This window comes from Tachysurus vachellii, chromosome 2 (assembly GCF_030014155.1).
Source record: "Tachysurus vachellii isolate PV-2020 chromosome 2, HZAU_Pvac_v1, whole genome shotgun sequence".
In the NCBI taxonomy this organism is placed as follows: domain Eukaryota; kingdom Metazoa; phylum Chordata; class Actinopteri; order Siluriformes; family Bagridae; genus Tachysurus; species Tachysurus vachellii.
The window spans coordinates 1,263,058-1,276,443 of record NC_083461.1 but is presented as its reverse complement, the minus strand read 5'-3'; the positions used below and the strand labels follow the sequence as shown (position 1 = coordinate 1,276,443).

General features: G+C 36.4%; 1 protein-coding gene across 12 annotated transcripts in view; it reads right to left on the bottom strand.

The window, feature by feature from the left end:
• Positions 1–262: 262 nt before the first annotated feature.
• The window catches only part of LOC132861411 (NACHT, LRR and PYD domains-containing protein 12-like), a 242,043-nt gene continuing 228,919 nt past the window's right edge, over positions 263–13,386 (bottom strand). For 11 of the 12 annotated variants that reach the window (XM_060892923.1, XM_060892954.1, XM_060892963.1 and 8 more), the window contains 3 exons: positions 2,200–2,373; positions 1,325–1,498; positions 263–687 (listed from right to left, as the gene is read on the bottom strand). In XM_060892923.1, coding sequence (XP_060748906.1) covers positions 672–687; positions 1,325–1,498; positions 2,200–2,373 — 364 coding nt within the window. In that variant the 3' untranslated portion in view covers positions 263–671. The remainder of the gene's footprint in view (positions 688–1,324; positions 1,499–2,199; positions 2,374–13,386) is intronic. The other variant, XM_060892931.1, reaches the window with a different exon arrangement.

Here is a 13,386-nt window from a genome sequence, read left to right as displayed (position 1 = left end):
CTATCTTTCTTTCATGTGTAACTTTACTCTAATTCTCTCTCATCTGTCTTGCACTGGTGACTCGCAGTAATGCACAGACATGCAGTTGGTCTGTGTGTTTCCACTACCACTACTGTAAAGATTGCAAAAGCTGTGCAGGTTAAATAGAAGCATCCTGTCAAGTTTTAAAGCATAACCTTTTGTTTTGGCTGTAGGTCCGTGTCAGGATTGGACAGCTTCTGGGTCCGGACCCGGACCGCGGTCTGCCTGTTAGTGACCTCTGCTTTATACAATATAATTTTAGTTATGTATCCAGTAATATAGCTATAAGTATACATGTGTAAAAAGTGTAAATCATATTACAATAATAAACAAATAATAAATCACACAAACAGTAAAATGAACAGGGTTCAGCTCGAGTTCATGTGGATTTTCACCTGCTGTTACAAATAATCCCTCAGGTGTTTATGGGATTGAGGTCCAGGGAATTTTATCCAGGGATCAGAGGTCATTATAAACTCAGTGTAGAATTGTGTTTAGTCTGATTCACTGTACACGATGAACACACACTTCTCACATCTCTGAGTGTGTTTAATGTGTTAGAACTAAATGAGTGATGTGTTAATAAACATGTTCTCTATTCTCCATCATGGTAATGCAGGAACACTGGAGTCTTCATCACACACAGATATTCAATAGAACCTGAATCTGAAAGAAAAAGATGTGAATTAATCAGCACAAAGTGGACTGTGGTACTTCATGATCAACACCATGTAATCATCTCTGCTCCAACAGAAACATTATCATCTCCTGTTTATAATGAATCATTCAACATTTCTTCATTCTTACTAACATCTGTGTTCTAACATTTAACTAGAACAAATGAGAACTTCCACAAGTTCTACCAGGATAATGAGCAGATCTTTACCCATCACATCACTGCTCTTATCCAATCACAGGAGCTTTTTTAAATAACAAACACTACTGTGTCATTTAGATCTTGTTCTACATTTATATTTAAGTGCAGACTTTAAGAACAAACTCAGGTGAATTTTACAGGAATGACAGAAGACACAATGTTCATTAACAATCACTCTCATCAACTCATTGGTGACTTTTTGTAGACTGTCTGAATCCCTGTTTTCTGCCTTCACATGAATTTTACATCAACACACTTTACTGAACACAAAACAGCATTAAAGAGAATCGTTAGAAAAATTCTGATTAAACAGAATATAGTGACATTTTCTAACCTGATAATCTGAAGGTTATTGAAGAGAAATGTGATGTGTATCAATATGTAATGATAATGAGGTTAAACTTTTATTAACAGGTCATTACTCACCTCAGTGTCTGTAGTTTGTAATGTTCATCATCCTTAAGATCAGAGAGCATCTTCCATCCTGAGTCTCCTACATTATTAAAGGTCAGATCCAGTTCTCTCAGGTGTGAGGGGTTTGATCTCAGAGCTGAAGTCAGAGCAGAACAGCCTTCATCTGAGACACCACAAGTACACAACCTGTATAGAGACACAATGACACACTCTTCACTGGTTGTACACAGGGACGTTTCTAGTGTTTAATCACTTTGATCACAGACACACAAGAATTTTACAGAAACCTTGAAACACAGATTTATTCATTCATTTATTTATTTATTTATTTGTTAGTTTGTCATCATATAATGTAAGAAACATGAATGTAACTTTGAGCTGCAGATCATTTTATTATTTCAGTTTTACATTTTATTTCACTATAAAGATCTTTACTACAATTACACATGTAAACTTCATTAAACTAAACAACCTTAAATCCATAACTAGTATTTTTGTAAGAAAACTAACTAACTAGTCGTCTAAATGAATAAATCACTTCAAAAAGCTTTCACTGATGACTAAATCACAGTAACTTTTCTCTGTTTCACATCACAACAAAATCTCTGTTTTAATCCGAGTTCACATGAACAGATCTTTCTTGAGAAGATCAGACTGTCAGTAATCAGACCTAAAACAGGGTCAGACTCTAATTAGTTTTTGGAGAAGTTGTTAGTTCATTGGTGTATTTTTTAAACCCAGACTGTGAAAGTGTAAATGATTTATTCAGTATTGACAAGAACAACTGTGACTGTGTTTTATTTATACACAATGTGTTTATCTATTATTACGACCTGGATGAAGATTAGACCATGATTTATTATTAATGTTTTAATAGATTATCTTACCCCAGTGTCTCCAGTTTACAGTGAGGATTCTCCAGTACAGCAGATAGACTCTTCACTCCTGAGTCTCCTAGTTTATTATAGGACAGATCCAGGTATCTCAGGTGTGAGGGGTTTGATCTCAGAGCTGAAGTCAGAGCAGAACAGCCTTCATCTGAGACACCACAACCACACAACCTGTAGAGAGACACAATGACACAATCTTCATCAACAGATTTTTATTATAGAAAGTATAATTAACACTGAACAAGTGAGTGACAACTGGGGTTTATTAATAATTCTAACATTATAACATATAGAGTTTATGGAGGTGGGCCAGGACTCCACATGGGTGGGACCAGGACCCTGGAGCTTCACCTGTGATATTATTTTATTATATTATTTACAATTATTGATATTAACTGTAAAAAAATATTAGTTCATTTGAGCTGCAAAAGTTTTGCTGCCATTAATAATAATGAATCTTTTCTCTTATTTACTCATTTATTTGTTTATTTATTTATTTATTTAATTCCTAAGTGATTCTGTAGAAAACTCATTATCACTTAATGACTAATCTATTTGTTCTGAATGTTGTAGTGTTACAGAACATTTCAGGTGAAAAACAACACTGTATATAACTGCTGCTTTTAGTGTTATTGTGAGTCTCAGAGAGATGATCTTACTCCAGTTTCTCCACTTTACAGTGAGGATTCTCCAGTACAGCACAGAGAATCTTCACTCCTGAGTCTCCTAGTTTATGATCAGACAGATCCAGTTCTTTCACAGTCAGATGAAGTTCTCTCAGTTTGGAGGTTTCTGATCTGAGCGCTGAGACCAGAGGTGACCAACTTTTTACTCCAAGTTTATTACAGCTGATACTAAAGGAAATAAAATAAAACATAATGAACTCACACAAATGATCAAACACGTCCTCAAAGCTTTCACTGAACCTTCTCATTTTTATAAATACTGAAAGTACAAACACCAGTTAGACAATATGGTTAAAGTGACACTGCAGTCGACATCTACATGTTGATGTCATTAAAATGGGTAAAGTTAGTGTTTAACTACAGCTAACTAACTAGTATCTAGTGTAGGGTTTCCCCTGTCCTGTATAATATGGGATTGTCTTGTATTGAAAAAGACAAAGATCTCACATTAAACATTACAGAATGTAACACTGACATTCAAACAATAATTCAACATCATAGAAGAGGAAAACGACCAAATGACCAAATGACCAAAGGTGATCATGAGCAGCGGACTATGGGCAGAAATTCCAGAAGTGATGTGACCTTAACAAACGATCAATACTGGACTAATTATTATAGGAACAAATAAAATTTAAAACAACACTTTTATTATTACTAGTAAATCTGTTCTCTATTACTTTAAGGTTTTATTTAAGTATAACAGAACAACACTATCTCTTGGTACAATTATTAATAAACATGGCATTAGCTTCCACTGTTACACTGACCTTCTCTGTACGTGACTAGAAGTTTTTTATGATTAGAAATTGTTATCAGAGGTTGTTTGTGTAAAATATTAGAGGGTCAGAATGAGCTGGAGACAGATGGTGAGACTGAAGGCTCAGAATCAGCTTAGGCAGATCTTGGTAATGTTCTACTGATCAGGACATCATGTGTTGTAATGTAGCTGATGATTGACAATGTTTTCCTTCAGTTTCTGTGTTTGAATCATGTTTATAAAAACTCAGTGTAACAATGATCAGGGTTCTTCCTCTCTCATGCTTCATGAGGAGTGTTCGGTTCTGTTGCACAGCAGTACAAGTAAATTGTGAACCTTTTTACTCTTGTCTGTGATTCTCTCAACGCTTCCACAACATGAGCCACTTGGTTATAATCTGACCAGAAGTAACTATAGAGAATTCTGTTTAGGAATCAGACTGACATTAGCAAAAATCTGATCATGTAGTGTTATAGATTAGTATTAAAGGGAGCACTTTTCAGCTAAATGAACACTTTCTAATCAGACATGAACGTTATCACACAGGTTCATGTTCAACTTAGGGACAGTAATCTATTAGAATCCTTTCAGTTTGGGTTCTGTATTAAACACAATATGGAAACTGCTTTAGTGAAGGTCACTAATGATCTCCTGATGGCTGCTGATGCTGAACTCTTAACAATTCTTGTCCTGTTAGATTTGAGTGCAGCCTTTGATACGGTTTCACACATTAAAATAATGTGGTATATAAAGTTTGGTATATAATTTATATGTCCACAAAACTTGACTCTGCTCTTCCACATTCCTGTCTCACCAATTGATGCTTAAATGAAATAAACCCTTGGTTTTCTCCGACTTTTACAAAATTCTCAAAGGTTCTGAATATAGGTTCAAAATCCACCCTGTCCAAGTCCAACAGTCTCTCACTTTATATTGATGCTTCCTCCTGCCTCTAGAATCTTCCTTCTCTGTCTCTAATTATTATTATTATTATTATTATTATATCTAATGAGTAGAAGTCTTTGCAAAGTCAGCTTTCTATGAAAGACCATTTCCACCTCACAAATAAAACCTAATAATGAGTAAAATCTTTTTGGGGATTAGAATTTTTCATTACTGCAGTAAACTTGGTTCTTTATGTCTGGTACACAGGTGTGTTTAATATACATCAAACATCCAACATAAAACCAGCATTAACTTCATCATTATTTTAAGATATTAAGATAAGTCATAAATACAAAACTTCAAAACTCTCTCAAATGTAATCACCTGCTTCTACATGTTTAATAGCTGCCCTTCAGTATCATTCATTTATTAATGCAGATTTTATTCCCTAATTTATCTATTTACATTAACTCCACTCTGTATCACCTTCAGGTCAGAACATCCCAAAGTCCATATTAGAGTGTGTTCAGTTTCTCTCTAACACTGTAACAGTAGAACAGTTAAATTCACATTTACTTACATTGCTTTACTGGATGCTGTAATCACAGGCATCATCTTCAGAACAACATCTTCTGTTATCTTATCTGCACTGAAATATTTACTCAGGTCAAACTCATCCAGCTCCTCTGATGATGTCAGTAACACAAACACCAGAGCAGAAAGCTGTGAAGAAGAAAGTTTACTTTGTTTTCCAGATTTCAGGTAATGTTGGATTTCCTCCACTAGAGAATCATCACCCAGTTCATTCAGACAGTGGAACAGATTGATGGATTTCTCTGTAGGAAGATTTTTACTGATCTTCTTCTTAATGTACTGAACTGTTTCCTTTATGCTCTGGAAGCTACTTCCTGTCTGAGTTATTAAAACATGTAAGAGTTTATGATTGGACTCCAGTGAGAGACCCAGAAGAAAGCGAAGGAAAAGATCCAGATGTCCAGTCTGACTTTCTAAAGCCTGAAATACAGCACTCTTGTGTATATCTGAGATTGTCTTTTCTTTCATCCAATGTTTAGCATCTTGATTCTGTTTAAGAACATTTCTCTTCTTCTTCATGAAGGTCAGGTGCACATACAGAGCTGCGAGATGCTCCTGAATGCTCAGATGAACAAAGCAGTACACTTTACTGTGGTGAAGCCCAAACTCCTCTCTGAAGATCTGAGTACACACACCTGAGTACACTGCTGCTTCTGTCACATCAATACCACACTCTCTCAGGTCTTCATCATAGAAGATCAGGTTCCCTTTCTTCAGCTGCTGAAAAGCCAGTTGTCCCAGTTTAAGAAGCATTTCTTCATCACTCTCCTGCTTCTTTGAGTATTTTTCTCTTATGATGTTTGTCTGAATGATGAGGAAGTGTGTGTACATTTGAGTCAGAGTCTTGGGGATCTCTCCACTCTCTGCTTCACCCAACATTCTCTCTAGAACAGTGGCTGAGATCCAGCAGAAGACTGGGATGTGACACATGATGTAGAGGCTTCTTAATGACTTCAGGTGTGTGATGATATTATTGGCCAGGCTCTGATCACTGATCCTCTTCCTGAAGTACTCCTCCTTCTGTGGGTCATTGAACCCTCGTACCTCTGTGACTCGATCCACACACTCAGAGGGGATTTGATCAGCTGCTGCAGGTCTGGAGGTGATCCAGATGAGAGCAGAGGGAAGCAGATTCCCTTTGATCAGGTTTATCAGCAGCACAGGCACTGATGCTGATTCAGTTACATCACACACTCTCACTGTGTTCTGGAAATCTCGAGGAAAATGACACTCGTCCAATCCGTCAAAAATGAACAGAACCTTTTCCAAACTGGACATTTCTGTTTCTTTTGTTTCCTTAAAAAACACATGAAGGAGCTCCATCAGACTCAGTTTCTGGTCCTTCATCAAGTTCAGCTCTCTGAAAGGAAGTGGAAATATGAGGTGGACGTCCTGATTTACTTTCCCTTCAGCCCAGTCCAGAATGAACTTCTGCACAGAGACGGTTTTTCCGATGCCAGCGACTCCCTTTGTCAGCACAGTTCTGATGGGTTTGTCTTGTTTAGATGATGTATTTGTCAGCACAGTTCTGATGGGTTTGTCTTGTTTAGATGATGTATTTGTCAGCACAGTTCTGATGGGTTTGTCTTGTTCAGATAAAGGCTTAAAGATGTCATTGCATTTGATTGGTGTTTCCTCTGTTGTTCTTCTCCTGGATGCTGCCTCGATCTGTCTCACCTCATGTTCATTATTGACTTCTCCACTGTCTCCCTCTGTGATGTAGAGCTCTGTGTAGATCTCATTCAGGAGTGTTTGGGTTCCCAGGTTTATTATCACTCCATTCAAACACTGAAACTTCTTCATCAGATTTAATTTGAACTTTTTCTGGAATTCATTTCCACCAGCAGATTCTGGGTCGTACCTGTGATATGGAGAAGCAGGAAGACACAGGGTTCATTTATTAGACTTAATCATCTGTTTTCAGTAATCTAATAACTCTGTAGTATACAGACTATTATTTGGACACTTAAGCCATATTTGAATGCCATCGTATGAATTTCAATGCATTACAAAACAACATGTCATTTGAAGAAAGACACCACAAGCAAACATTCTAATCGAAGTAGCCTGCTGGAGTTTTACTGCAGTAAGTAGAAAAGTAGATCTGTAGTTATAAGGTAAGACATAATGTTCCCCAGTTATTGTATGTTATTTTAATCATTTCACTGGAACAAATAAATAATTTACAAATAATTTACAACATCCAAATAAAGGTCATTTATGATAATGCTGTTAATATGGCAGGTTGTTTAATAGGAGCTTGTGCTTTAAAATGATCACTTAGTCATGATTATATTTCTTATATGTCGTCTTCCACCATGATTCTTAACTGTTTTAGATACGAGTGTGACTTACATCAAGCACAGTAAACGAGCCAGTGTTTCAGCACAGAGATGTGTGAGTGCTGTACAGTGGTGGTATCTGTGCTACAGTAAGAATTATAGACAGTGTATATGTAGAGCAGTAGGTACTATAGGATGTTTCAACATTATTATTTCAGGATCCAGAGTCGAGAGGGGAACTATGTGCTGAGATGTTTAGTGAGACCAAAGTTTAGTGAAACCAAAGTAAAATACCTGTCCATATACACATCCTAAAAACTCTAGGTTTTTCCAGATGTTGTCATGAATCTTTAAACCCCTGCTTCATTTTACACCCAATAGTGTAAACATCCCTGGGTGTCAAGTGCTGACTGTTAACTCATAAATATCCATTTTTAAGTTGTGTTAAGGCCACTAGGATATTTCTAACCTGAAAATAACAAACCTCATTATTTGAAGAAGTCAGTAATTTTATATTAATTAACAATAATAAAAACACTATTAAAATAAATTGGCCTAACCTAATTCTGTTTGGAATATTTTATATACTGTTATGTATATTTGTTATATTGTGTAATTATGACATAACTCTGTGTACTTATTTACTCAACTTTTGATCCAAAATTATCGCTCTGTTTATTCCCAGAACGCCGTCTCAGTTCAAAACCGGAAGCGTTTCCCGCTGTGGCACGACGCACCTTAATGTAACTAGTGTAGATTGTGGTGTTGTTTTGTAATTCAGTTTTATTGTGCTGTTGAACTATTAGTTAATCTGTACCTTACCTTTTTATTTTATATTTGTATTCATTTTTTATAATTTCAGGGGTTTATTGCAATATCTCTAAATATGCAACTGAATTTAGTTTGTATTTGTGTTCATTTATCTTTTGTGATGTTGCACTAGAATAATAATTAGATCGTTAAACATTTAATATTGACATGTTATACAACAGATTCCTTGAGGTTTTAGTTTTCACTGCATGAATTCAACTAAATTTCAATTCATTTTTTTGTATAGAGCTTTTAACAATTCACAGAAGTATAGAAACAGAAAAAATAAATAAAAATAAGAATAAAAATAAATGAATACATGAATACATACATTTAAAGTTTAAAATTAATTTATAAATATTAACTTAAATTTTAAATACTATATATCTATCCCTATCCCCAATGAGCAAGCTGGAGGTGGCAGCAAGAAAAAACCCCTTGAGATGATAAGAGGAAGAAACCTTGAGAGGAACCAGACTCAGAAGTGAACCTCATCCTCATTTGGGTGACACTCTACAGTAAATAGTGTAAATGTAAATAATGTCCTTTCTACAACAGTTTATAATAGTGCAGATGAGAGCTCCTGAGGAACTAATGGGTCATCATAAACTCTGAGTTCACCACAGACCTAATACTAATTCCTTCCTGATTTACTCTCTAACATTATTTTGCTGTGTTCCATCTTCTCTGACCTGGTAATACATATATACTTCTATAACACTTCTGTTATGAATCTCATGTGTTACCTTTATTTTGGTACCAGAATTATTCAAACACAACTTGTAGTTTTTGAGATGTACTCATTTAAAATTGAGCATCATTTTCAAGCACTAGGCTTAGACAGGGTTTCTGCAGGGTTTAATCAGTCAAATTTAAGACTTTTTAAGACTTTTTTATGACCATTATGATTTGAATTTATGACCTACACGAATTACGATAAATAACTTCAGTCATTAAAATTCCTTTCATATAATCTGCCAAGCCAAACCGGGTGATGTATGAGGTCTTATCTTTCCCGCATGTAAAAGTTTTGGCTATGTCAGAGTCTTGGAACATTGTTCGGAAAAGTTCGGCAATATCGTCGTTCCCGTTGTACGACTGGTGTTTGGTCACAGTATTCAACACCCACAGGACCTCCGCTTTCAGTGTGGAGGTTGATCCGAAACCAATGTGTGTGGCACTGGATGCGACAGAAACGGAATCCCGCGCTGTACTTGACCGGGTAACGTTAGTGACGGAACCAAACAAAACTGACGGATCGCCTGCACCCGCTGCAGGCCTTTTACAGCAACAATACGCTTTTCTGACTTTGCACGCGACTTCAAGGCTTTTATGCCTAAACTAGACTCCAACGTCTTCTTACACAGAGTGCAATAGGCTTGATACCGATTGTTAGCGACGGGCTTGAGCCAGCTACTAAACGCACCGTCTTCGAGCCACAGATCGTTAAAGGTACATTTTCCCATTGTGATAGCCAGGATGATTTCAATTAAACTAAGCAGTGACTCAGTATGATACAGTATGTTCGGAGTTCGCGGGTTTCTGTGAAAGTCCTTCCGACAAGTCTATATGCTGCCGCATGGACCTTGTAGTTCTGGAACGCTCTGATACCAGTGTGATACCACCCAGATTCCTCACACAGAACTACAACAGGCGAAACAAATGAATGTCATTGCTGCTGTGAGCGCATTTTGATTGAAGAACAAATTAATGGACGAGCAGATCAATTTAAGACGTGGCTAAATGTTTTTTATGACCTTGTATGGAAAATGCGGATGTTATGTCTTTTTATGGCCTTAAATTCTTATTGTTAAATTCATGACTTTTTACAGTATGACCCCGCGGAAACCCTGCTTAGAAATACATCTTGGTCTCATCTATGTTCTTATCAACCCAATCCTCTGTTGAATGTGTTTGATTCTTTTCCAAGCTGCTTGGTTCAGAATTTGAAAAGAATCTATGGAGAAGTTTATTTAGGACTTTAGAGAATTATTATGTATTAGCACAGAAGACAGTTTGTTTGAATCCCAGGTCCACCAAGCTACCACTGCTGGTCCCCTGAACAAGGCCATTAACCTTCAATTGCTCAGAATTTATAAATGAGGTACATGTAAGTCACCTCATTGTAACACAACACTGTAATGTAAATGTAAAGACAGATGCTATTCGACTAGACTAACACTTTTAAGTTCAAACTCTAGATGATTCTTATGACTTAGTTTCCTGTCATTAGCTCAATAATGCTAAGCAGTGGTCTCACCTGCGATGACTAAACACACAGCAACCCCAAAACTACCACACTAACATATGAGTATCACTGTATTACAAAACAACATGTCAAACCAAGTGCTATTTATATTAAACACACCACAAACACACTTTTCCCAAACACACAAATAAAAGATTAAACATTACAGAAAGGTATTTGGACACACAATAGTGGCTCCAATCCTGTGTATCAGTATTTATTTTGCCCGTTTATGTAGTTAAACTTCCCTTTAAGTGTGACTTTAGCAGTGACATTAACAGTGAGGAGACGTTACCTGTGTAGAAGTGATGAGTCTCTATCATTGAACTTCAGAGGAACCTCCATAGACAGATCACTCTTCATGGAGATACAGCTGTGTGTTGGTGATTCTGATCTCTTTCTCTTGAGTTTACTGTACAACATTATACACAGTCCTTTAGTCATTTATATACACACTTTATTTTACTTACATTAAACAATACATTTTTACTGTGAATTAGTGACTGTTAGATATAATAGTTATATACTGTAATAGTAAAACATTTGGTTAAATCATTTCATATTTACTAATAATAATTTAGATGTGAATATTTAATGACTAGAACACAAGGATGTTGTAGATTACCAGTTGTTTGATGGTGTAGAAACATTATCTGTGTCCAGATCAGGAGTCTCCATCTTTAAATATTAGTAAAGTTTACACACAAACACACAGCTGAGTCCTGAACAGTCTGATCTCTTTTGATGGAATGGATCACACTCCTAGAAAACACACAAACAAATGTGCACAATCATTTTCACATCTTTATTCTGAAAGAAAAATGCTGCTCCTTTAGTGTAAAATATCCTGTGTTTATAGTATTGAGTCATCGGCCTACACACAAGGACTGACCTCTCACATTCTCATCTCTATTCAGTTATTTAAGTGTTTTATCGTGATCAGAGTCTCTCTCACACACACACACACACACACACACACACACACACACACACACACCATGAGTCTCAGTGTTGATGTAAACACACACATACTACCACCACAAGTCTCAGGACTTAAGTAAGTCCTTAGCTCTGTCTTTGTTTTATGTAGCACCCTGGTCCTGGTCCTGGAGGAACTTTGTCTCATTTCACTGTGTACTGTAACAGCTATATAAGGTTGTAATAAAAGCTTCTTGACTTGACTTGAATTGACATAATAGCTTATTTTTATCAAGCTGTGTTTTACCCACCAGCACACAGTCGATGTTTTCCCCTATGGTTTTGCACATGACTGTAGCTGGATGCATGACTGAGAAGGAGCAGTGCTTGTGGAGGATAAACTGAAATTAGCTGTATCTCCTGATGTGCTAGCAACAGAGACACAGGCAGCACTAGTATTGCTTTATAGGCTTAAAAACAAGACATTGCACAATACATCAAGACGTAACGACAGTTGAATAAAGGTAATAACATTTTATTATTGTTGGGTAAATTATGAGTGTTCATTAGCTGCTGCACAGGAAATTGAAAATAATTTTATTAATAATAATTCCACTACTGACTAAAACAGATGAGAGGGAAGCAGGTAAAAAAACAGATTGATACACAACAGAAAGAAGGAGTTTGTGCTCATATTCCAGACATCCCAACCTGAAAAAGTATATTCCACATCACAGTTAGAATTTGGCAGCACCAGTAGCACCTTCATCATCATTCAGGTTCCAGTGCCAGGTTCATCATAGCTGCCGTTTTAGTGGAAGAGCAGGCATCATTTTTTGTAATCTCAGAGTCTGGAAACATTTTCCTAAATAACTTCAGCCCGTGTGCCTACACACATGGAATGGCAGGTTATGTTCCACAATAAAAGATGTGAAAGACACCTCAGCTGTAGTCACCTTCTCAGTGAGACTATCTGAATGGAATAACTGAGATATATTGGAGCAGCCTTCCCTGCGCTTAGCCTCCCTAACATGTTGTGGTCCCTAAAAGATATAAAAGCATAATATATCATTTCTATAGTCCTATGTAATTATTGGTAACACTTTACAATAAGGTCTCATTTGTTAACATTAGTTAATGTATTAACTAACATGAACTAACCATGAGCAGTACATTTGTTACTGTATTTGTTAATTTTTGTTAACGTTAGTTAATAAAAATACAGCTGTTTATGTGTTTATGTTCATGTTAGTTCACAGTGCATTAACTAAAGCTAACACGATTTGAATAATGTATTAGTAAATGTTCAAATTAACATTAAGAAAGATAAATAAATGCTTTATAAGTGCAGTTCATTATTAGTTCATGTTAACTAATGTAGTAAACTAATGAACCTTATTGTAAAGTGTTACCCAATTATTTGTTAATTATATTATTAAAATATGTAGATGACTTTTACTATTTATATAAGCTGCTTATACTATTTATGTAAACTGCTTTTATTTATATTCCATTACAACTTTAAACAGGTCTATAAGGAGTTTGGTGTTTTGTGGCTCTCTCCCTCTGCCATGGGCCATGATGGTGTAAAATGTGTCTTATACTGTGGTGTTTTGGGGCTCTCTCCCTCTGCCATGGGCCATGATGGCGCTCCTGTTTCTAGATACACTGATTAATTCGGTACAGGTGAAGAGATAAAAGCCCCGCCCATACTGACAATTGATTGGTTGACTTAACGAAACAGGCCAATCAGGATGCTCTCTGTCTTACATGCGCTTAATGAGGCACGCGCACACTAGCACACACACGAAAGGTCTCTCGCTCCCCCTCCCTCTCTGTCGCGCATGCGCGCTCTTGCTCGTTCGCTCTAGATTCCGGGAGATTGTAAAGAAATCTATGTTAAAACCACATTATGTCAGTATACTATAGTGATTTTCTACAAACATTCTGTATGTTTTGTTCATGAGCAACTGAAGAGAGGAGACTGAAAGGACTGTATAC